This window comes from Nestor notabilis, unplaced genomic scaffold (genome assembly GCF_000696875.1).
Source record: "Nestor notabilis isolate BGI_N333 unplaced genomic scaffold, ASM69687v1 scaffold780, whole genome shotgun sequence".
In the NCBI taxonomy this organism is placed as follows: Eukaryota; Metazoa; Chordata; class Aves; order Psittaciformes; family Psittacidae; genus Nestor; species Nestor notabilis.
This window is the reverse complement of record NW_009911416.1, coordinates 123195-146451: the sequence shown is the minus strand read 5'-3', so window position 1 is coordinate 146451 and position 23257 is coordinate 123195. Positions and strand designations below refer to the sequence as shown.

Genomic DNA, 23257 nt, shown 5'->3' with positions numbered 1-23257 from the left:
CCTGCTGACTTGAATGAAAACATCACAAACAGGACATCGTATTTTCCCCAGTTTTGACTGAGATTCATTAGCTGGTGTGTCAGCATCTGAACTTCTCATTATTTTTGTCATAACAAAAAAAAAGGCAGCTATCATATACAGAATTTAAGAAGATTAAGAAAAATTATGAGTTCCTTGGAGTTTGTAGTCATTTCCAGGACCCTAATACCAATCAAAATCCACACTATATACTCAAATAAACGCACTATTCATGAGTGCTGCTGCTACATTTTCAACATCCATCGCTTCTTTGCTTGTCAAAGCCAAAAAGAGCCCACTATTAACCTGAAGGACTCGTATCACCACATGATTCAACATGTTTACTAGCTATAGATGCTGATTTTGCCAACTGCAAGGTGACCATGCAAAGGACACTGCTAAACTATTCGTTTAAATAAACAAGCTTATGAATATGGCATATGGCATGTAGTGTGTGTGGCCAGATGTGGGAGATGAGTATGCCCGCATACCACGTCCAGCTTTCTACTAATGTGGGAGCTACATGCTAAAGCTGGTTGGTTCCACAGCTACAACATAGAGTAACTGTTACCTTCACATCCCACCAACCTTGCTGGTCACTCACTGGTCATGATTAGCACCCACCTTGTACCTCCCATTGCGATGTTTATGCATCTCCACAGACTCTCATTCAGAGACTGCATTAGAGGCAGGAACCTCATATAAATACTTTTGATAACCCTTTGAAGGAGCAAAACGGAGTTAGCTTTACGTTAGTGTTCATGCCAATAAAATGGGAATGAGCCTTGTAACCTTGCAAATGAAATGATTCCAGCTTACATGTAGACCTTATTTTGGAGGTCCACAGGGCCCACACAAGGGGGTCGCTTTAGCAGCTTTACAGCTTAAGGGCTTTATCTGTCTGCAATTTGCTGAACCCCTGCATTTGGGAAACTTGGTCCTACCTGTAAAATATTACTTGGGGAACCTGAGGAAGGTTGTAGCAGCACCACCTTCTCTCCAAACCCATCTCAAAAGCTGAAGAGTCAGAGGAAGGACAAATTTTGCCTCCTGTGACAAGTATGCACAATTGCCCTGTTTCCATACTGGTGGCTGAGCACACTAATCTGCAGCAGCAATGAACAACATGAGAGGAGCCCAACCTATCCTTAGGTATAATTCTGAGGAACTTTGGTGCTTTTCGAAACACTGAGAAATCCTTTAAAGCAACATGTAATTATATTGACAGAGAAGCTGAGAGTGCAATTTCCCATTGTGAAAGGTACACTTCGGCCAAAATCAAACCACAATAGATTTGCTCCATAGCATTATAGACTGCCTATAAAGTACAGGAATTTTTGCTGGGAGAAATTATACCTATGAGTATAACGTCACAGCAAAATGTCACATCGCCTAATAATATGACAGAGAAAACCAGCAATTATGCTGTTAACTTATAGTAAAAATCCACTACGTGTGTAAAAATGTGTATTCTTCGACCATATGAAATGTGTTATTTGCCTTCAGCATCAATTTGAACTATAGCACAGTTAAAAATGTGTAGTTTATAGGAAATGGGTATATTTACCTTACTGACAATTACACCTTCACTCTGGATATAACCTATGCCATCAACCTCTTTTTCCTTCTTTTTGTTAATTGGCTGACATTTCAGTTTCTGCCCAGCCGAACTTTGCCAAGGCAAGGAAGGTCATTTGAACATTTTGACCCATCACTACTTATGAAAACAACCCTTCATTGGAAAGATCTCCATCACACAGAAAACAGGAAACCAGGGGAAAATGTTGGCTTCATTCTGCTAGAGGTGCAATTTTGAAAGGTATCATAGGCCTGGGTTGTTTCTCATCTTGCTGTCCAATAGCTAGAATGGCCATATAGTCTCACAGAGGTTTTTCTCTAAGGTTTGACCCCAGAACAGAGGTGGATTTGGTACAAGCACACAGGAAACATCCTTAATTGTAAACAAATATGACTGCAAGCATAAATTCCAACTATTTCCTCTCTAAACTAGATGGGATGCTAGGATTACCACTTTCAGCCCTGTCCCTTTACCTCTACATTACTAGAGAAGCCAGGAGAAATCCAGCAGTGTTGATCAATGTTTGAGTCCCCTGAAGGCACCAGCCTTTTCCAGCCTGCATATGTATTAGGTAATGACAGTAAATTATGAAGTGAGAGCATCTCTTTAGCTTGTGGATGCAAATACCATCAGGGTTGGCCGGTTTAGGGGTGATTACTTGGGCTGGTGGACAAAGCAGGTGCTAGGAGGATGATGCCAGACTCTTCAGTGGTGCCCAGTGACAGGATGAGGAGCAATGGCCATAAACTAAAACACAACAAGTTTCACCTCAACATAAGGAACATCTTTCTGTTGAGGGTGGCAGAGCCCTGGAACAGGCTGCCCAGGTGGGTTGTGGAATCTCCCTCTCTGGAGATATTCAAATACTGCCTGGACACATTCCTGTGTAATCTGCTCTGGGAGGCCCTGCCTTGGCAGAGGGGTTGGACTGGGTGATCTCCAGAGGTCCCTTCCTACCCTAATGATTCTGTCATTTCTATCCCACTATCAAACACACAAAGAAGAGCTCAGAAGCACTCCAGAGATCTGGTAAATTCATCTCCCCTGTGATGCCTCACAGAAATAACCTTTAATGCACTGGCAAGTGCTCTTTAACATCTCTCCTGGGTGGAGGGTATGCCCTGGGTCATCCCCAGTTTTAATAGGTTCCTTTAGGCTCTCTTGTGAAATAAATATGTAGCACTTACTCAGACTCATAGCCTTGTAATCTAGTTGTAAAGAGTCATGAAAGGTCTGTTAAGCTTTTTGTGCTACTCTGACTTTGGGAATAAACGTTCAGGGGATGTGGACAGATGAACACAAAAACCTGCTGCAACATGACAGCTGAATTAAAGATTCAGAAGACACCCCTTTGTAACTCACTCCTGGGGCTGTGCTCCTGCCTCTCGCCTTCATCAAATTTGCAATTAGCTCACAAAAAAGGGTCTTGTAGTAAAACTGTTCTAAGTTATCTATTTCTACACCCAACTTTCATTCTGTGCTTTGCATAAATTATTTTGTGCATGAAGTAACTTGAAATGGGGGAATTATTACTACTTATCTGCCTGACTCACTCATGTAGTCTTAAACATGGAGAAGGACATTCATTAAAGGTTACTACTTTGAAATGATGTTTGCCATTACTTTTTCCCCATAAGACTGTTCTCACTAGGCTATGAGACCCCTGTATTTTGAGGTTTTAATTGTTTTGCACTGATTGTTCTTTGAGCATGAGAAAACTCTGACAATGCAAATTTAGCAAGCTAGGCTGCAATAAAGCACATCAAACTCAAATTGGTCTGGGTAGCTGCTACCTGATGCCTAGGTGGAAAGTACTGATATAGAACAAATGTTTTCCCTCAATTTCCTTCTGGAATGTCAATCACTTGAATGAACTTGTATCGTTTCAGTAAGAGGAAAATTCTTGAAATGCAAGTTATTGAGCACACTTCAGAACTCTGTGTTTAGGCTGGATTACCCAAAGACCTTCATGCTTTCCAGAAGCATGTCATACATCTGCACTTTTTGTGTCTACCAAGCAAGTTGGGGGCATTTCCAACTAATATTTCAGTAGATCAGGTGTCAAAAAACTTAAAAGCAGAGTCAAAGTACTTTAATTCTTTTCAATCTCACAGAAGAAAAACGACAGGAAAAGGGAAGAAAATAAACTGAGCCAATACTGGTTCTTGGTCTTAAGCTTTCTTAAAGAATCTTTAACATGGTCTTAATCTGTGATGCCAAGGCCAGGAGAAGCCTTGGGCCATCAGAAGCCCTGATGACAGTTCTTCTTCACCCCACTTGGTTGTTGGTTATTCAGCCACACTTGTACCACACATAAGCAGAAGACTCTGCAACTGCTCCAAGAAGTGTGTAGTCTAAGCAGGAGTGATGGAAAAAAAGTTTATGCAAGTGCAATGAATGCATTTAAATGAAACAATAAGATTGCATGGAATTAAACTGGTACTTTCTTTACTATTACACGAATGGTGACCTTCTGGTATATTGGCAACTGTACTATCTCATGTATGCTTTTATTTCTTCAGCAATAACAGGAACACAAACTTCAGGCCAAAAGAACATCATACTTCCTTTTTTCCTAGATAATCTTTCCAATTGTGTGACCCTATTACTGTCAGCCAAACTGTCACTGGGATATTTGGCACAACATGTTGTCTTCTATGAAATCTAGACACTGGTGTAGGTGGCTCCTGCATTATATTTCTAACACCAGCCAACTGTCCTTGCACAAGTCAGGATCCTTCATTTCCAGAGGACTGTGTTATGAGGCATGAATTCTCATATGAAACGGTTCCAAACACATCTTTAGTCCATTAGTAGTTTGTGCCAGCTACATTACAGTTCACTAAAGCACTGCAGGCTTCTAACAACTCCAACAAGTGGTCATATCTGCATCCCTGTGTCAGGACAGGGACTCTGTGCATGTGCTGACTTCATTCACATCTTGGTTGAGGACCATAATGCAGAACTGAGGTTGAATCATACTGGCAAGCCAGTAACAACATGGTTGTTGAAATGGTCCTGAAGCCAGTTTTGCACTGTGACCTGTCCTTTATGTTACAAGGTATTAGTGCAGAATATTTGTAAGGTACCTCAGGAGCCAAATTTTCACAAGATACAAATTGCAGCATCGTATCTTGAAAACCCACTTGTACAAAACAGCAGAGTGACCAGGCAAGCAGATGGATAGTGTGATTTTCATGTTCTACACAGGCCTGCTATAAAGGGTCCCAAATCTGCCTGTAGCTATGTCTAATTTTACTGTCCTTACCATAGTGAGGTACCATCTGTGCTAAATACAATGAGCCAGGGCTCCATGCACAAGAGCACAGGAGCTTGTGTTCATGCATCTAAACCCTTCTCACAAACAAAGGTGGTCTTCGTCATCCTGCCTGTCAGATACAATCACCTCACAATTCAGGGACATTTGTGGGAGACTGCTATTTGGGATGACTCAAATGTATGCTGGGGAATGTGCTTGGTGTTAAACAAGTCCGTGCTCACACTTCTGCTCTGGCTGTTTGGTTTGCTTGCATACTTCTACAGTCTTACACTGCTACCCCTACTGACAAGGGGTGCAGAAGTGATGTGAGAATCTTAGAATAGAATTGTATAATGGTTTAGAATCATTTGGATTGGAAAGGACCCTTAAGATCATTGTGTCCAACCCCTAACACTACCGCTACAAAATCCACCACTAAACGTGTCCCTAAGCACCACATCCACATGTCTTTTAGATACCTCCAGGGACGGTGACTCCACCACTTCCCTGGGCTGCCCTGCGTGTTCCAATGCTGAACAACCCTTTTGGGAAGACATTTTTCCTAATATCCAGTCAACAAGCCAAGCCTTACAACAAGGTAGGACTGGAGCTACAAATGAAACAGGCATTGCAGTCTCATCCTTGTCCTCAACACCAGGCTATGCTGCTAGAGAGCCTTCTTCTTTGAGTGTGTTCAAGAGGGTTTACTGCAGCTCTGACCTGTGCCTTCAAGGCCCACCTTTGCCCTACATCCAGTCATTTAAAACCAGACTCAAAGAGAGGAGACTCCTGATCTTGGCATTTAAACTTTTAAGTCTGTCTAGAGACTGTTTTTTGGCTCTTTCTGCAGCCAAATTTCTGTGAGGTGATAATCAATGCCTGGATTTATATCTGTGCTTTGTCAAGAACTGTACTAATGGTGAATCAGTAGCATCTACTAATCTGTTCTCTCTGCCACATATAGGTTATCCATGTAGATCCACCAAGCCCAGGACTTTGATTCATCACATGTATTCACTTAATGAATAATGGCCTTTAATTAAAAGAATTTATCTATCCACCTAAGATGCCTGGTGACTAATAAAGGCCCTAAGGAGAAGAAGTCTAACTGGCTAGACACAACAGAGTCTAGGGAAACATTCAAAGACAATATGGATCAAATGACATCTCTAATCAAATGATCATTAGCAGGAGCACTTTGTGTCCTCTTGCAGATCCTGATGGATCACTGTCCTTTACCCAGCTAATATGCTCTATTAATCTTATTCAAGAAACTATGTTTCACAGAAGGCTTTAAAACCAGGGCAACTCAGAACTTGCCAACTCGTAAGGAAAGCTCAACACGCTTATTTGGTAAGGTGATACTTTCTGAAGACTGGAAAAGTAAAAGAAAGCAAGTAAATGTCTTTTTCTACTGTGACATCAAGATGAGACTGCATCCCCATTTTCGCAAGATGATTCCTAAAAGCCAAGCTTACATCTCAATTTAATATCATGCAATCCAATAGAAGGCTGCAGAAAACTACCTACCAAGGCATATATTTCTTGCATGCACTGTCCTTTGTCCATAACCCTCCCATGCTCACAAGCAGCCCTCTCACACCCAGTCTTTTAACAGCGCCGGTGCTGACTAACATGCAAAGCGTTACAGGTAAGCCCCACAATCTCCTCTATGGACCAAGCTATGATAAAGTCTTTGTGACTACTTTAAAAGGTGACCCATGAAACAGCAGTACTGACACTGAAGGGGTTGCTTCCACAAAAGTTAAACAAGTATCTCTCTTCTACCCTTATCTGGTGTCCAGTGAGATGTTCATACAAATGGGCTGAAGTAAGGAAAGGATGGTACAGAGCATGCATGTGATAACATAAGGCCTATTATGGAATTTACTTTTTATCAGTACTTGAACATTTCAAGACATAATTCTGAGTCAGAGAAAATCCAGAATTTTTCAGCAAGAGGAATCTACCTAAGCTCCTGGTGGAGAATGGTACCCCATATGTGGGTTCTGCTTCAGTGCAGACCAACCAGAACAGAAAATAGGAAGTATTGCAAGTGCCTTTGCATTTATCTGACTTCCAGGACAACAGTATTTCTCTGAACTTTCAACCTGTTCAGATTACTAGTGACTCTACACACTCAGAGTCATATTGAGAATCCTCTTGGCAGAAAGGAGCACATATCAAGACAGGAGAGTGAACAACTAGAAATAAATTTCCATAGGGTCCCACAGGGCACTGCATACAATATATGGACTCCAAAAGGTACCAAGAGTTGCTGAACCATAAAGAAGGTACAGAGGAAAGGATCTGGGCCTCCAGGATCCTTAAATGAGTAGAAAAGTATACATAAAGTGGGTCAAAATACCAAAAATACCAAAACTTATTGAATAAAGTTCTCTCATGCTTCTTGAGACTTACATTAAATAGAAACAGCACTCACCCTTTGACCTGGTACACCAGGGATTCCAGGCTTGCCTTCCAGACCAGGCTCACCCTTTGAAAGTGAAAAGTTTTAGAAAGTTAACTGAGAAAGAAAAACTAATTAACTGTTTTACCATTTCCTGTCTGGTTTGTGCTACCATTACTGGAAGGCTACCTAAACAGCTCTTACCTGTTACGTTGTCCTGTGAGCAGAAGAGAATAAGAAAACAGGATAGAGAAATGTGACAATGCCCTGATTAAACACAGAGCGCACAACTGTAATTAAATCCCATATTACAATTAAAAACAGTTTTACCTAAATAATGCATCTTCACAATGCCATCAATTTTACAGACTCCAATCAATAACGAAACACAACAGACCATTCAAAGGTGAGGGAATACAGAGTATTTGCAAATGAGACAGCAGTGGCAGCCTCAACTGAGATATCCTGCAGAGCTGGGTTATAAAGTATAACTAGAATAACCTACAATTAAGTCAAAAGTAAGAATGTTGGCGTGTCTAAAGTGCTGCAAAATGTGTGTTGAAACGTAAGCACACACACCCCCCCAATTCTTGTTTTTCATCCACAAAATATTTTAGCCAGGACCTTGTGGCATAAAGCCAACCCCTTTTAGACAACCATTCTCTGACCTTCATTACATGATAGCTTACAACTTAACGGTTAGTGCTTCTTTGACATGTGCTGAATGTCCATACAGCTCTTCAGGATGTTAGAAAAGCAACCAGGGTCTACGTAAGAACAGCCTTGAGGAAAAGAGTGAAGAGAACACGAGGCTGGGGCACTGGTTAGATCATAGTGCCTGAATAATGTATAAGGTGGTGAGGCACTGGAATTGGTTTCCCAAGAAAGTGGAAAATGCTCCATCCCTGGCAGTGTCCAAGGTCAGGTTGGACAGAGCCTTGGGTGACATGGTCTAGTGTGAGGTGTCCCTGCCCACGGCAGAGGGCTTGGAACTGGATGATCTTAAGGTCCTTTCCAACCCAAACCATTCTGTGATTCTATGATTTTGCAAATATGCCTAATACCAGGCTGAATTTCAGTTTATGGGAATTGCAAGCAACAAGAGAAACAACTTACTGGAGGTCCAGGAAGTCCAGGTTGGCCTTGTGGTCCTCGTGGCCCAGGCATTCCCTACAGAAATGGGTTTTTATAAATAGCATTAATATATCTGTGTGAAAAATCATATGGGCACATTAGTCATATTGACCATCATGCAGGACCTATATCGCTCCTTTCCTCATAGGTCCTAAGAACCAGTGCAGAGACCAGCTGGTTTTCTCCTTACTCCTTCAGCTACTTGAACTATCAGCACTCGTTAGACTGCACAGACTGAACCACCCACACTCAGCAGGCATTTATCCATAAATGGCTGTTTGTTTTTCAAAGGTAGTAACTCTACCGAAGACTCAGGGTTATCCTGGATATTCCAGCTGTGGGGGTTGGGGTTTGGTCAGTTGGAACTAGATGATCTCAAGGTCCTTTCCAACCCTAACTATTCTATGATTCTATGATGGAGAAAAGCAATTCTTGCAAAAATAGCATCCACAGGCATTTCCCCTGAGCCAGCACAGCTGTGAAGTGCTTTAAATGATGTATGTCATTATATTAAATAACAGTTAAATACAAATTATGCACCTATTGACACAAAATCAAAATGTAAATGTATTTTGTTTATATGTAGGAGTATCAGATTGAAGTAACGTGCGTCTTGCTCCTATTTGAGTGCTCAGGTTCAGAGACAAACTCGTATAGAACTCCAATACAGTTTGACTTTCGTATTAACGCTTCCCTAGACTTAAAGATTTGTGTAGCTGACACTCCAATTTGAATTTAACATGAATGAGAAGTACAACACATCTGTAAAAGATATTGCCTTTTTTCCTGTTCTATTTTCTCCATTGTAAACGGTAAAACTTCTTGATGGTCTGAAAATGCTTCTATCCATCTCAACTTTGAAATATTATTTGAAAGCAAACTCTAATCTAGCAGGCAACTGAACTACAAACAAGTATCTTCACAATGGAAAAGTAGATACTGAATATCTCTTACTTGCTCTCCTTTTAGGCCTTCAGTAGGCACCTGCAATGAAAATGCAGAGTCATAAAGGGTAAAAAGAGGAAAGACAACACAAAAGGTGTCAGAGGTATGATGGTTCCCCACAGTGTATTTTCCTCTCCTCGCCATTCCCTTGAGATGCACACTAACTTCTACAGCTCCTCAAATCCTTCTGCAGGCTACTTACTATTTAAATAGCTCAGACTGACACAAGGTTTGCTCACACAGTTACTATGCAGTGATTTGTGTGGCTGCCTAAACAGTAAGAACTGAATTCAATATCTCATCAGTATAAGTTAGTAAATTCTTACTTTAAATTATAAAGATGCACTGAATGCAGAACCATCATGCAAATAGCAGGTTGACTTTGGTTATGGTGCATGCTAAGGTTGTTCTCCTCCCACAACCTGGAATGTCAGGCTCATTTCTCATGATTATCAGGGAGCTTCTCATTCTTGTCTTTAACACCCAGTCCTTCTTTGGCACAGTGCTGCAGTTAATGTTGCTGTTATCATCCCTTTAATATTTTCTACCAATAGCCCAGGGGTGCTTTTTCCTAATTTTAATCCTTTTTTTTAATGTAAAGTGAATATTTTCCAACTGCTTTGTTACCAGCCCTTGCAGAGCTCAGTTCTAGACCTCTCCGCGGTAAATCTTCTTTCTCTTAGAGACAACTTCTTCATATAGACAATACTAACCTCTGGATATGCCTATGTCCCGGGCATCAGCGAAAGCATCACTGAAGGCAGAGGGATGTACAAAGTCATATAAATCAACTCCCCTCTTCTATTTTCTCTGTTTTCTTTTTTGTCCATATCTTTGCTCTCCTGATTGCCATACATCAGGTCCTTGCTGTCTCATATTCCACCAGGACTTTTTAAGATAAAAGCCAAGGAAAGATCATTCCCTCTCATCAGAAATCTCCTTTTGCTTCTCCCATCCCAACTCTCACATCCAGCCCATGACAAACGCACTCAGTAATTCAACTCAACTCTGCACTTTGATTTCCTTTTATAACTTTCACAGGCTCCATTTTCCAAAGGCCACAAGGCATCAACTCAACAACAGTCCTGGAAGCCACACAGTCCTGTCACACTGGTGCTCTCTCTGATGCACTTGAGGCAATGCTTTCATTGCCTCTTCAAGTCCTGATCTTCACATTTCAAAATCTCCCAAAGTTGGTGCGTGGCATCTCCTTGTTGTAACATTGAAGAATATCTCTTATTTAATAAAGTCTTCACACTCCCAACTTCCACCTTCTTTTCTCATGCAATAATGCCTACAATGCTTGAGAAAGCTAACAACCAAGAAATAAATTCTTACTAAAGAGCCAGGCAGTCCTGAAGGTCCTGGTTCACCCTGCAGGGAAACACAAAAGAAATTTAAAAACATACCATAACACAGCACACAACATAGCACAATACATAACACAAACCAAAACCAAACTTCTGAGCATATTTTCCAGCTGCTGTTGTACATTTTTATTTCCAGTACTATCCTGTAATTAATAGGCATGAACATGCAATCCCAATTAACTCTGTTTTCTCTGCCCTGCAGATAAATGCATGTAGGAACTTGTGTTCTCTATTACTGTGATGTTATACATCGATTTGACTGACTTAAAATAAATGATGCACTGGATGCACCATACCATTAAATTCAAGCTTCAGAAGTCTTATAATTGGCCTACATATACCACACAAATAAACCTGACTGATGCTCACATCCCTAACAGACTGCAGGATGGATATTTAGCGGCCAAAATGCTTTTGTTTGTTAATGACCAAAATACCTTTGCAAAAAGAAAATAAGGTGAAAATGGTACCATTTTCCCTCAAGTGATTTTACAGAGCAGAATCATACTATTAGTGTCTGCAGGACACTGAGATGCTGCACCCTCTTTACGTGATTTATTGCCATCCAGGCTATCAATTTGTTCCAGCCCATTTTTCTCCAGCAGTGTCCATCATTTATAATGCTGCAAGACTAAGCATCCAGAAGGTATATTCTTTACATTAGGTACAAGCTAATGCAAAAATCATCATAAAGCTTCCTTTCATGCTCTATTTATTCATTACTCATGTAGGTCTCTGAATGACCCAGCATATCTTTCATGCTCTTTCCTCTTAAGGCAAGTTTAATCACTATTTGTTAGTTATTCTAAAGAGGGTCCATACTGTGCCAGAAGGACTGGAGACACGCATCAGCTGCACTGAAAGTAGTTGAGCAAGGAGCTCAACATCTGAAAGCACCAAATGCAGCCACTTCAGAGATAGGGATGAAGCGTTATGAACTCAAGACTGCTATCTACTGCCCCATCCCTGGCAGTGTTCAAGGCCAGGTTGGACGGGCCTTGGAGCAACCTCCTCTAGTGGAAAGTGTCCCTGCCTGTGGCAGAGGATTGGAAGTAGATGATCTTTAAGGTCCATTTCAACCCAAATCATTCTATAATCCTATTATTCTCCGAAGAAGGAATGCCTTTCCATTCATGCCAAAGAAATAGGTAGGAAATACCAAAACCACAATGTCACCTCCTCCAGCACAGAGGGAAACAAAGGCTGGCCTGGAGACTCTAACAACCCCATAAAATAATGAGGTCAGAATTGCTGCTGAGGGCAGTGAATTATTATTTTGCAGGTAAGAAAGTTGGGCTCATTTAATTGGCTCTTTCTGAGTCAATTCCACTCTTCCTGCGTCAAAAAAATAGCATCTACACAAAACCATACTGTCATTTCCACCCACTTTTCTTAGGTAAGGGAGATTTCTTAAGCCAAACTGCTCTCTACTTCCTTCTGCTACTTATGACAGTTAAAGTAAGAGCAGAGGAACTATGACCAGACACAATTTGACCTTCACTTATACCAATTTCACACTGAAGCAACATCAGAAACAAAATGTGAACATTTAAATGAATATAAGTTTCACTTATACACAAATGAGACAAATATTAGACCAACATCCCTGGTATTTTTGGCACTGGGGGGCCAAGGAGCAATTAACAAAAGTGTGTCCAGACCTCTCCTGGGCATCCCATTCCAACTCACCTTTTCTCCTTTGGTCCCACTGGCACCTGGAGGGCCTGGGCTGCCAGCAGGGCCCTAAAACAGGTAGAATGGAGACAATAATGTCTGTTTTACATAATGCAGGTCATTAGTTGCCATTCCCTTAAAACACAGGAGAATCATAAGGCTGCATGTTTGGGTATCATCAGCACAAACAGTTATGTCCTATTGTACTAAGGAAGAAGCTAGTACAACACACAAGGCTGCTTTGGCACTTCTGCATAGACAGGAAGGGGAATAAGGATGGAGATGCCCCAGCAGCCACAATAGTAGCAATCCATTTTCAGCCAGTTCAGGAGGATTGCAGTTCAGGGCATACATCAGTGTCAAACACAACATTTTCAACAAAATTTAGGCATGAAGATTAGCTCACTGCTGGGTGCCTAGACATAAAAAAGGCAGAAGAAGCTTCAATAAAACCCTGTTTCTGTAATAGGGTGCCACTTGGAGAAATTGATCCTTAGAAGTAATAAACTATCAGCATCCACCTTTCACATCCCTCTGCAATTTCTCACTTCATCCACATTTGGTGCAAGTAGAAACCAGTACTATAAACAATGTAATGCGCATAGTGAGCATAGTTCATTGTGACTCCAGTGCATCTAGCAGCGGAAAACACTTCCATCTTATAAAGACAGTGATAAACACTAACTAGACAAATACTTTTCATTATAGGATAAACTGTGACTGAGAAACAGAGCAGAGAGAAAGTGATGATTAACTGTCAAATCCCCTGTGGAGAAGCAGAACATTTAGTGTAAAAATGTCTATAACAGAGAGGAAGATGCAGATTCAACAAAGATTAAGACTGCTGATGACACTATACCTTGCCATCTAAATACAAAGGATGTGTCCGATATGGAAACAAAAACACTTTCCAACAGAATCAAGCTGAAACTTCGGCTGCTAAAAGAGCAAGCGCAAGGCCCCCAGCAGCACACGGTTGCAAAGCACATTCAAGTCAGACTTCAGCAGATGCTTTGCTGGATTAAATACCTGAAGACAAACTGTACTGAGGATTCAACTGCAGCTCTTTCAGCTCTGCAACTACAAAAATGTGCCTTCGAAAGATCCTTCCCAGAGAGGGAAATAGCATGGACAGCATGAATAAGGTGCAGAACCAGCAAGCCTGAAGGCTTCAGGCTCAAAGGTGACAATGATGAACTGCATGGCTTATGGCAAATCACTTTTTAGCCTCTGCTTCTTACTCTGTCCATTACTATTTAGACCAGAAGATCCTTGGGAGTAAAGGATGCTCTCGTTAAGTATCATAACCTTAGTAATGAAAAGTCTCGTTGGATCTGCAGATAGTTTTAGACAAAGCATTATCTGCTGAATCAGCAGAAAAGTATTGATCTTTAGACCATTTTCTGCCTTCAACTCATCTTACAAATGTAAATAGTTTCAAGCTTTTCTAATTAAAACCAAACCAAATATATTAAATCCAGTTGTATCCGTTTCATCTTGTGGAAAGGAAAAAAAGTTTAGAAAAATTGGGCTTAAACAACTGAATTTTTATATGTTCTTTCTTATGTTTTTAATAAAAATTCAGACAAACATCTAAACTATCATGTTTGAAGGACTGGCATTTCCTTGAAGTGTATATTCCATTACAATTTAAAAACAAACAAAAAACCTGTGCTAACAAAGATCTTTAGAATAAAGAGTACAAAACCTGACAATGCAGCAGGGTCCTGCCATGGCTCAGCAGCCACCCAGGATAAAAAAATCACAGTCTTAGAGTCCATTTCCACTAATTCCAAAGAAAAGCCTTCAGTTGTTGAGCATTTGCCACGTACCTGTTTTCCCTCCAGACCTGGCTTTCCGGGGAACCCATCTAGGCCTCGCTCTCCCTGGGAAAAGAAGAGAAAGAACGACTATAACTCAAACCCCTGCTGTTAAAGTCACCATTCTGCAAGAGATGTCTGTGTTATCCACTCCAAGAGTAAGGAATAAGGAGAGAAACTCAAGCCAGCTCAATAGAGAAAATGACTAAAGTCCCCACATCTGTACTACGAAGAGTTGCTACAGCCAGAAGCTGTTGTGTGCTGTAGCTTTCCATGTCACCATCCTTCCCCTCTCTGCTGAGATGGATTCATGTAAACTGGACAAAGGGCACCACGAGAACATCAGCTCTTACAAAAATAATGAATCCACAATCAAGCAACAGCTCTTTTTTGCCCAGTTAAGGAAAACCCTTCATTTTTCACCCTTGCTTTCTGTAACCTGATGGAACAATTAATCCATTCCTATATGTCTCCAGAGTTCGACAGTCCACTAACTCCACATGAAATGTATTCCACCACTTTATTTTCAATACCTGAAGATATGTTTTTTCTCCATATAACTAAACCTGACTTTTGCTTGTTAGAGTTTCAGGCTACTATGTCATTCCTTAACCCCCTACAGAGAACAGACTGTTCCCTTCATCTTTACAAAGGCCTTTTATGCATTTGAAGTCTTACAAAACTCTCCCTTCAAACCTTTCCAGCCTAAACAACCTCAGTGCTTTCAACTTTTCTCCATGGGCACATTTTTCAGACCTCTGATCACCTTTATTGCTTTCATTTGTGCACTGTCCACCTTTTCCACCGTAGCTAGGTGCCCGAAACTGGACACAGCTGAGGCTGACTTTGAACAGAAAGATTATTTCGTGTTTTATAGAGTATTCTCCTATTTAAATCCCAGGATAATGTTTACTTTACCCCAAACCCCCTTCCAGTAGGACAGCTCCTTAAGTTGTTCCCAATCTGTAGCAGTATGTAATTCTCCTACAAGTATGAAGCATCCTGCAGTTCCTCATTCAAGCTTACTATATACCATATTTTGTAGTCCAGGGCCTTAATAGAGATAACGACCAGATCAGTAACATACTCTGCTGAAATTCACTTCTCTCTGATTGTGGCCTTTGTCCATTCTAGCCACTTTAGGTTAAATCTCGTTGAAATAGGGACTTTCTCTGTAAAGCGTTAAAACACTCTAAGATGAAACACTAATTTTGCTCGTATCCCACACACAGAGTTGGATATAAATTATCTAATACACACAGTACCACTGTTAGCATAAATGTGCATGTAAAAACAAATGCTACAAGTACAAGCAGTGACAGCAAAATATTAGCTTTACTTTTTTCATGTTTCAGTCATTTGAGTTCTGATTACTGTCCCCCAGGATCCCTCTTAGACCTCTGTTATTGTCCGCAACCCCACACTTAGAGCACTGGGTTTAATTAGCTCCTTTTGAAAATTCCATTGATCAGCAAATGGTTTTGTAAATCAATTTCTTTTTCCCCTTTAGAAAATCAATCAGTATAGTAACACAAATGTTATTTCAAAGAATGATATCAGTGGGAGCTGTACCCTACAGAAAGCGGCTGAAACCCAGTGTCAGACATCCAGATCTACTTGGTTTTGGAGTCATAGTTTCCATATTAATGGTTCTCTTTGCACTGAACAACAAGTATCCTGACTTTCAGTAAGCAACAGTCTGGTTGATTGCTGGCAAAATGTGAAGTGCATTCCCAGGAGACATTTTAACATCTACACACTGCAGAAAGGAGTACTTCACACATTCTGTTTTAGCTGCCAAAACAGAAGAGTCTTAGTGCTAGTAATGGGGGCAGGGAAAGGCAAATATGCTATTTATACAAATGTATAAAGTGAAAACATTCCAAATAACTGTGATTTCAGTTTCCTCTTCAGAAAAAGCTGTCATTATAAATATTTTTATTATTATTTTCTCTATTCTTTAATAAAAAAAAGGCTATTTAGAGAAAGTTTGGGGGGTTTTGTGGGTTTTTTTTTTGGGGGGGGTTGGGTTATTTTGTTTTGTTAATTTGTTAAAAAATAAATCGAACATAATAAAAGTTTTATTCTCAAATTTTCACTTGAAGAATCCATTTGCTTTTCCTGTGCACTACTGGGTTTTTTCTTGTTTTTAACCAATAAGCAAACAGGGGAAATCCCAGTTCCACAGAAACTTTAGTTCTGTTTTCTGACCTCTAACAGTTAGAAAGTGTGATGATTTACTGGAAAAATGGTTCCCCGAGAGTCTGAAGGTTCCTGGGAAAAACTGATGGAGAGCAACCCCACTGCATGGAGGGATCTGGCAGCAGCAGGCCAGCCTTGCTGCCTCCTTACATGAGCTCTTCTCCAATACAACAGACAAGGATTTACAGGATGAACACATGTTTATGCATCAAAAGCAATGCCTCGTGTCATGCTGAGCTGCTGTTTGTGCCTAAATTAAGATGCCAAGTATCACATACATACATGGCTTATCTTGACAGCCAAGTGCACCATGCTTATCTCTGTCCTGGAGCCTGCTGTATGCAAAGGGACATGAGATATCACTCATATTGTGCAGTGGTTCCCCTAAAGTGCAGGTGTAAGTGGTGCTACTGGATTTGGGAACCTATAAAGCCTCGATATTTATATCTGAGTTTCCAGGATATAAGAATGCAGCACCAAGATGTATTATTGGATACTTAGCCTTTTTTTGATATGAGGGTGCAGATTCGATATACCAATAACTCAGTGAATGAGCCAGCGCTCTCATCTGATATAATAAACACTCTTCTCCTCAGGCACAAAGAAACACAGGTTGTGTAGGTGTCAGTATTCAAGTTACAGGCTAAAGAGCAGACAAGGAAATATTTGGCCTGCCGAATTTACACCCACTGCTTTCACAGTAGTACTGGCTGGTTGAAGTTAAAGCAATGGCAGCGGGTGCTCCAAGACCATCATTAAAGCTGGGAAAAATCAAAGTACAATTGTTGTAGCAGAGATTTGGCTGCTCCCAGGAAAAAAAATACATAAAAGGAACTCTAATTGTGCATATCCTTTTAATGAAACAACCCCTAATTCATTTCTTCCCCACTTTAATCTTCCTCTAGCTTAGTCAGCTGCCTGCCCACACACAGCTCCAGCTTCCTCTCCCATCACAGTGATGTCAGAAAGATGGATTTTCTTCCGGGAGCCAAATATTCCAGCAGATTAGGCAATCTCGCCTCCAGAAAAACAGTGGCTAGACACAACACACCGAGCCAGGCCTGCAAAGGGCTGAGGGAAAAACAAGGGGAAGATAAAGTGCGAGCCAGTCCTTCGCTCTAGCTGCGGCAGAGACAATAGAGAATGCAAAACTTGGTTGTGGCTACTTCATCATAAATGGCAAAATGGACACTGGGAACTGGCATCTTGACACATACTAAAGCAAAACACAATATCTCACCCTACAAGTCTGTTGATCATTCTTCCCAGTAGGCAAAATCTTGGTGTAAATCTCTGGGTTTCTTCTTCAGAAAGAAATGGAAAGTAAGAAATGGGAATAAGGCCATGCTAATAAGCTGATTACTCCCTCCTTTACACAGACTGTACATACAGCCAGACATCACTAAAGACAGCTTGAACACAGGCAAAACTACCAGACCAGCACTGAGACATCAGGACCACCTTGAGACATAAGCAAGACGTGACATTGCTCAGGGCTGCAAGCCACTCAGAGCTGGCAAGAAAGGCCCTGCTGCCTGTTCTGTCTGTGTGAGAAAAGGGGTAACATGGGTCGAACAGAGTCTGGTGATCCCCCATCTCCAGCTGCTTGCTGGGCACAGGGACAGCAAAGCACATGTTTGATGGCATTACTGGGGAGCATCAAGCGGTGCCTGGCAGGTCTGCAGCACCTGAGGTCTCTCTGAACACAGTGATCAAACTGAAATAATAAAGACTTTGTGCCTGCCCAGGTCTCCTTCTAAATGCTTATTCCAGGTATAACAGGCTTTAGGTCTCTTGAACCGTGAATGTGGTTCTTTAAAACAGCTATTCCCAGATAGGAGAGAGCAGAGAACTGGGAAGCAGCATCAGCTGGATGAAGTTTTTAACATGGAAACTACCTGGTACTTACTATTACTGAGCTTATTGTGATGGGAGAAGGCAGAAACATAGGAAGTTGGATAATTAGAGCATCTGCAGTGAGATGGGGACGTGCTGAATGCAGTCATGGTCATCAGTAGCCAGTGGTCATCACAACTCTCAGGTTATGCACACAATGTTGACACCCCACTATACCCCTCCCAGTGGCATACCTTCACTTCATTCCTCCATTCCTCCATCCCTGGCTGTACACTGACAAGAAGTCCCTAAATGTGTGCACACCTCTAGCCATAAAGCCCTCCTGCATTCCCATAGGAGGTCATTCCCAGATGGCAGCCAGAGGTGCAGCACAGTGAGGCAGCTCCATCGTCCATCACCCTCCAAAGCTGCTTGCCTGGCAGCCTGCACCACCAGACGGGCAAAGGGCAAGAGCAGCCTGGTTTCTCCTAGCGTGCATCAGGAATACCTTGTCTCCTCGTGTTCCCTTTTCTCCTCTTTCTCCTTGTAGACCCTAAAAAATAGAAAGAGATCATAAAGGTCAATCCAAGTAGAGGCATAGTTATCTCCTCTAATCAGTCACCAAACCACTGTTCATGTCTGCACAATCTATTGAAGTGAACTTCAGGGACATTTCTCATGTTGCCAGTTCTCAAAGTTGGCCCCAAGAGTGGTCTAAGCAGACTTCAGAGCAGGGATGACCTGTCGGCCCAGGAACGTCTGTAATATTATATTGCCTACAAACACAGGACCCTCCTGCCAACACAGTGTGGAGGGACAGGGAGCACACCACAGCTGCAGATGGTCTGGAAAACAACCAACGCTCTGCATTTTTCATGCTGCTCGTAAATGATGAGGACTTTGGTAGAGGACAATGCTAATGGAAAAACCTGTTGTCTGAACAAGCAAGAGTGCCCATTCCTGGTGGGTTTCAATACAGGAGCTAAGCAGGCAGCAGGAACTTGACAAATGCTAGATAATCCCTGTCCTGGAGGCCCAAGCACATCTTTGCACTGTGAAACCAACAGCAGCATTCATCCAAACTGCAAAATTCATCTCCTCCCAGGTACACAATTGCTGAGGCTTAGTTTGATGAAAGACAGTGATGCTAACATAGGCAATGGACTCAATGTGCAGGAACAAGTTTCACCTTCCCTTGACACAGCAAACACCTTGTATTTTACCTTTATTATAGCAACTGAGCAACCAACTAATAGTTATAGACAGACGAATATGTTCAGTCACTAATGGCCTCTTTAAAACTGCCAAATCTTAAAATGATTCTTATTCTAATAATACATCTGTATTTAAACTTCAATGTATTTTACACTACAGTGAAGACTTACCTCTAAGCTAATGAGATCTACATGTCTGGGTTTATTTGGCCACTAGGATGATTTACATAAATAGCATATTCAGATCTCAGGCCATGGTTGTCTGTGAGCAAACTCTGCACAGCCCTGTCCTTCTCTGACAACCCAAACTGAGCCTGCAGTTTCCCACACTGCAAAGAAATAACCCCGCTATTTCCAAAGAATAAACGGCAGGAGGTTTAAAAATATGACTCCTTTAATACATTAATAACTATGGGGACTATGTATAGACTGAGTAGATTATTACTGCATGCTCCTCCCCAGCAGCAGAAGCCAAATGTTGGTCTTATGGTAGAAACGGATAGGACCTTCAGTAATGGTGCATCACACAAGTGCTTTGTTTGTCACACAAAAAGGTGACTCAAGGAGCAGGAAGGAAATGTTCTCACAACCTTGTCCATATATCTCATTAATATTGAAAGAGATCTATCACATTGGCAGGTAATGCCACCCCTATCATCATCTTCAAGCCTAATACAAATTCAGCCTTATACCATACATGAAAAGAGCATGCAGAAAGACATGAGAAAAGACAAAAGTGCTCCAGCTCTTTTAAATACATTTGACTTCATTGTAGTGAGTTGTAAAACAAGCCTTGGCTGGTACACAGAAATCTTTCAGTGCATGAGCACATCTGGTAAGTCACTACATGATGTGCATCATAGAAGAGTTTAGGTTGTAAGGGACTTTTGAAGTTCCCCTAGTAGAGCATGCAGAAAGACATGAGAAAAGACAAAAGTGCTCCAGCTCTTTTAAATACATTTGACTTCATTGTAGTGAGTTGTAAAACAAGCCTTGGCTGGTACACAGAAATCTTTCAGTGCATGAGCACATCTGGTAAGTCACTACATGATGTGCATCATAGAAGAGTTTAGGTTGTAAGGGACTTTTGAAGTTCCCCTAGTCCAATACCCTTGCATTAAGCAGGGACATCTTTAAGTAGACGAGGTTGCTCAGTGATCAGTGAGCTTGAACACTGCCAGGGATGCAGCATCTACTGCCTCTCTGGGCAACCTGTTCCATTGTCTCACTATCCTCATAGTGAAGAATTTATTCTTATTATCTAATCTGAATCTACCCTCCATCATCTTAAAGCCATTCTCTCCTGTCCTATCACTACATGCCCTTGTAAAAAGTCCATCTCCAGGTTTCTTCTAGGCCCCTTTTAGTCAATGGAAGCTGTTCTAAAGTCTCCCTGGAGCCTTCTCGTCTCCAGGCTGAACCAGCCCAGCTCTCTCAGCCTGTCTCCAGAGCAGAGCTGTTCCACCCCTCAGAGCATCTCTGTGGCCTCCTCCAGACCTGCCTCAACAGGCCCATGTCCTTCATATGTTGTTTCCCCAGAGCTGATCACAGTTCTCCAGGTGAGGTCTCACAAGAGCACAGTGTAGGGGCAGGATCCCCTCCCTTGACCTGCTGCTCATGCTCTGAGGCTGCAGCCCAGGACACGGTTGGTTTCTGGGTTGTGAGTGCACACTGACGGGTCATGTTGAGCTTCATCAACCAACACCCCAAGTCCTCCTTATTGCTGCTCTCAATCCCTGCATCCTCCAGCCCATATTGATACCAGGGGGTGTCCTGACCCAGTCAGGTGCTTAAACCTCAGAAAATCCAATCAGCCTTTAGAGGCTGTCTCCATAATTGCCACAGTGAGACCACAAGACAGAGAAGTTAATTGACAGAATCTGATTTATTTTGGTCTTGCTGTCTGCTCATTCAAGGCAGATTTGTCTTCGAGCCTAAAGGCTATTCCCTGACAGTTTTGCAATACAATTGGAAACTTGCTGAGAGGTAGGGTTTAGGGGTTTTTTTGGCTTTATGATGAAGTTTTCAAGCACCGTATAAATGGTGCATCAACACAGTGGAAGCATCACAAAATCACTGGCTGTTACCTCAGTAATCAAATCATTTCTACTGACATCTCTCTGCTGTCTACAGGTCTGTTGTTTAAATAAATCAGAAGAAAATGAAGTCAAGAAAATGTCTCTATTTGGACATGGTAGAGATAAGTGGTCAGACATACACTATATTGCTTAATAATAATGATAAAGAAAAATATAGCTGGAAAGAACACACCGAAGTAGTAAAGAAAGTTTACAGAGCATTAAGAATGTACTAAAAGCCATGACTTACCGGTGCACCCACGTAGCCTTTGATTCCTGGAGGACCCTGTTTCCCCTCGGATCCCTGGCAAGGAATTGAGATACAGTAAAACACTAGAAACTGTCTCACATAACAAGAATAAAATCAGTTATTCAGAGATGTAAGTTGTATTTATGGGCTCACAAGAGGCTATTGAAGCTTCTCCACTGTCTCAGTGCTAATACACAGAGCGGGGTCTGACTTTCCAGCTACTTACCCAAAGTGATACCCCAATGTTTTCTTCTGTCTCTAGTTTTATTCTCTGCTTTCAGTCTTGCCCTGCAAAGGCAAACTGTCCCATGAAAATTCCTCTACAGGTTATTTCAAAGGCTTTGGCTGCATCAGTTGTTGCCTGCCCATTACATGCAGGGTGATTGAGCTCTGTCTTGGCTCCTGAACACAGTGACAGTGGAACATAGCACAGGCATACGTTGCTGCAAACACTGAAGCAAAGGCCATGTCCCAGCATAAATGAATCACAGACTTCAAAATATCATATATTTTGAAGAATAAATGAAAAGAAACAGATCAGAACTATATTCTCCAATGTTTCTTTTCAGCAGTGGGAGAAATGAGTCCTTCAGCTGGCTGCGCACTGACTTTCCCCGGAGACATGGAGAGCACTCTCATTGTGTGCTTTTGTGTGGTTTACAATGCCTGAAAATGGTCTGCATCCTCAGCTGAACACCCTCAACCCTCAAAACCACTCTAATGAGACAGACTGGACCTGAAAGGTTGACCACAACAACTGGTTTGGCATCAGCTGTCACCTATGACTGATTCTTATCTCACTTCCCTTCCCACCCAGTTAACTTTTGTATTGGGTGGCTGTACTGGATAAAGCTTCAAAACAGATCAAGATTTTAATTTTAAATCACTTCTGCATTTCATATTAATAGATATTTTCTTCTTAAAAAAAAGGACAAAAAAGCAGACAAAAAAACCCCACAACCAAATTAAATGAACCCCCAAGATGTATTTGCAATGAATTATTAGCAGAACATCCCTGTTTACACTCACCTTAGCCCAAATGATAATCTCATGTGGAGCAGTTGTTAAGCACAGACCTGGCAGCCTGGCTGATCTGTAGTTGGCCAGTGTTCCACCACTGTTTTAAAGAATGCATTCCCCATTTCCAAAACATTCCCTCTCCCTTGGCCAGAGAGGACTTGACTTGCTAAAGCAGATGAACCTGTGCCCTGAAGCTTGTGAGTAGTTCACAAAAACTGGCTGAACCTTTAAGCATGGAAGCAAATAACATGGCAAACTAGGGGGGATTCACAACTCACAAACCAGTTAGCAAGAGCTGGGTTTAAGCACAAGCAAAGTTCTAGGGATCTTCACAACATCAGGTGCCTGAGGACCTGCAAGTTAAGGAAGTAGGACAAGTCCTCTAATGGCAGCAGACATGCTCTTCCTGCAGCCTGCAGAAAAATACTACTATCAAAGAAGGTAAAAC

The 23257-nt window shown here is 41.6% G+C and overlaps 1 protein-coding gene across 1 annotated transcript in view; it reads right to left on the bottom strand.

The window, feature by feature from the left end:
* COL22A1 (collagen, type XXII, alpha 1) overlaps nucleotides 1–23257 on the bottom strand; it is a 194292-nt gene that overhangs the window by 74419 nt on the left and 96616 nt on the right. Inside the window, exons 14-21 of the mRNA XM_010014574.1 lie at nucleotides 21790–21843; nucleotides 18756–18800; nucleotides 14222–14275; nucleotides 12405–12458; nucleotides 10684–10719; nucleotides 9355–9384; nucleotides 8383–8436; nucleotides 7300–7353 (exon numbers count right to left, since the gene is read on the bottom strand). Coding sequence (XP_010012876.1) covers nucleotides 7300–7353; nucleotides 8383–8436; nucleotides 9355–9384; nucleotides 10684–10719; nucleotides 12405–12458; nucleotides 14222–14275; nucleotides 18756–18800; nucleotides 21790–21843 — 381 coding nt within the window. The remainder of the gene's footprint in view (nucleotides 1–7299; nucleotides 7354–8382; nucleotides 8437–9354; nucleotides 9385–10683; nucleotides 10720–12404; nucleotides 12459–14221; nucleotides 14276–18755; nucleotides 18801–21789; nucleotides 21844–23257) is intronic.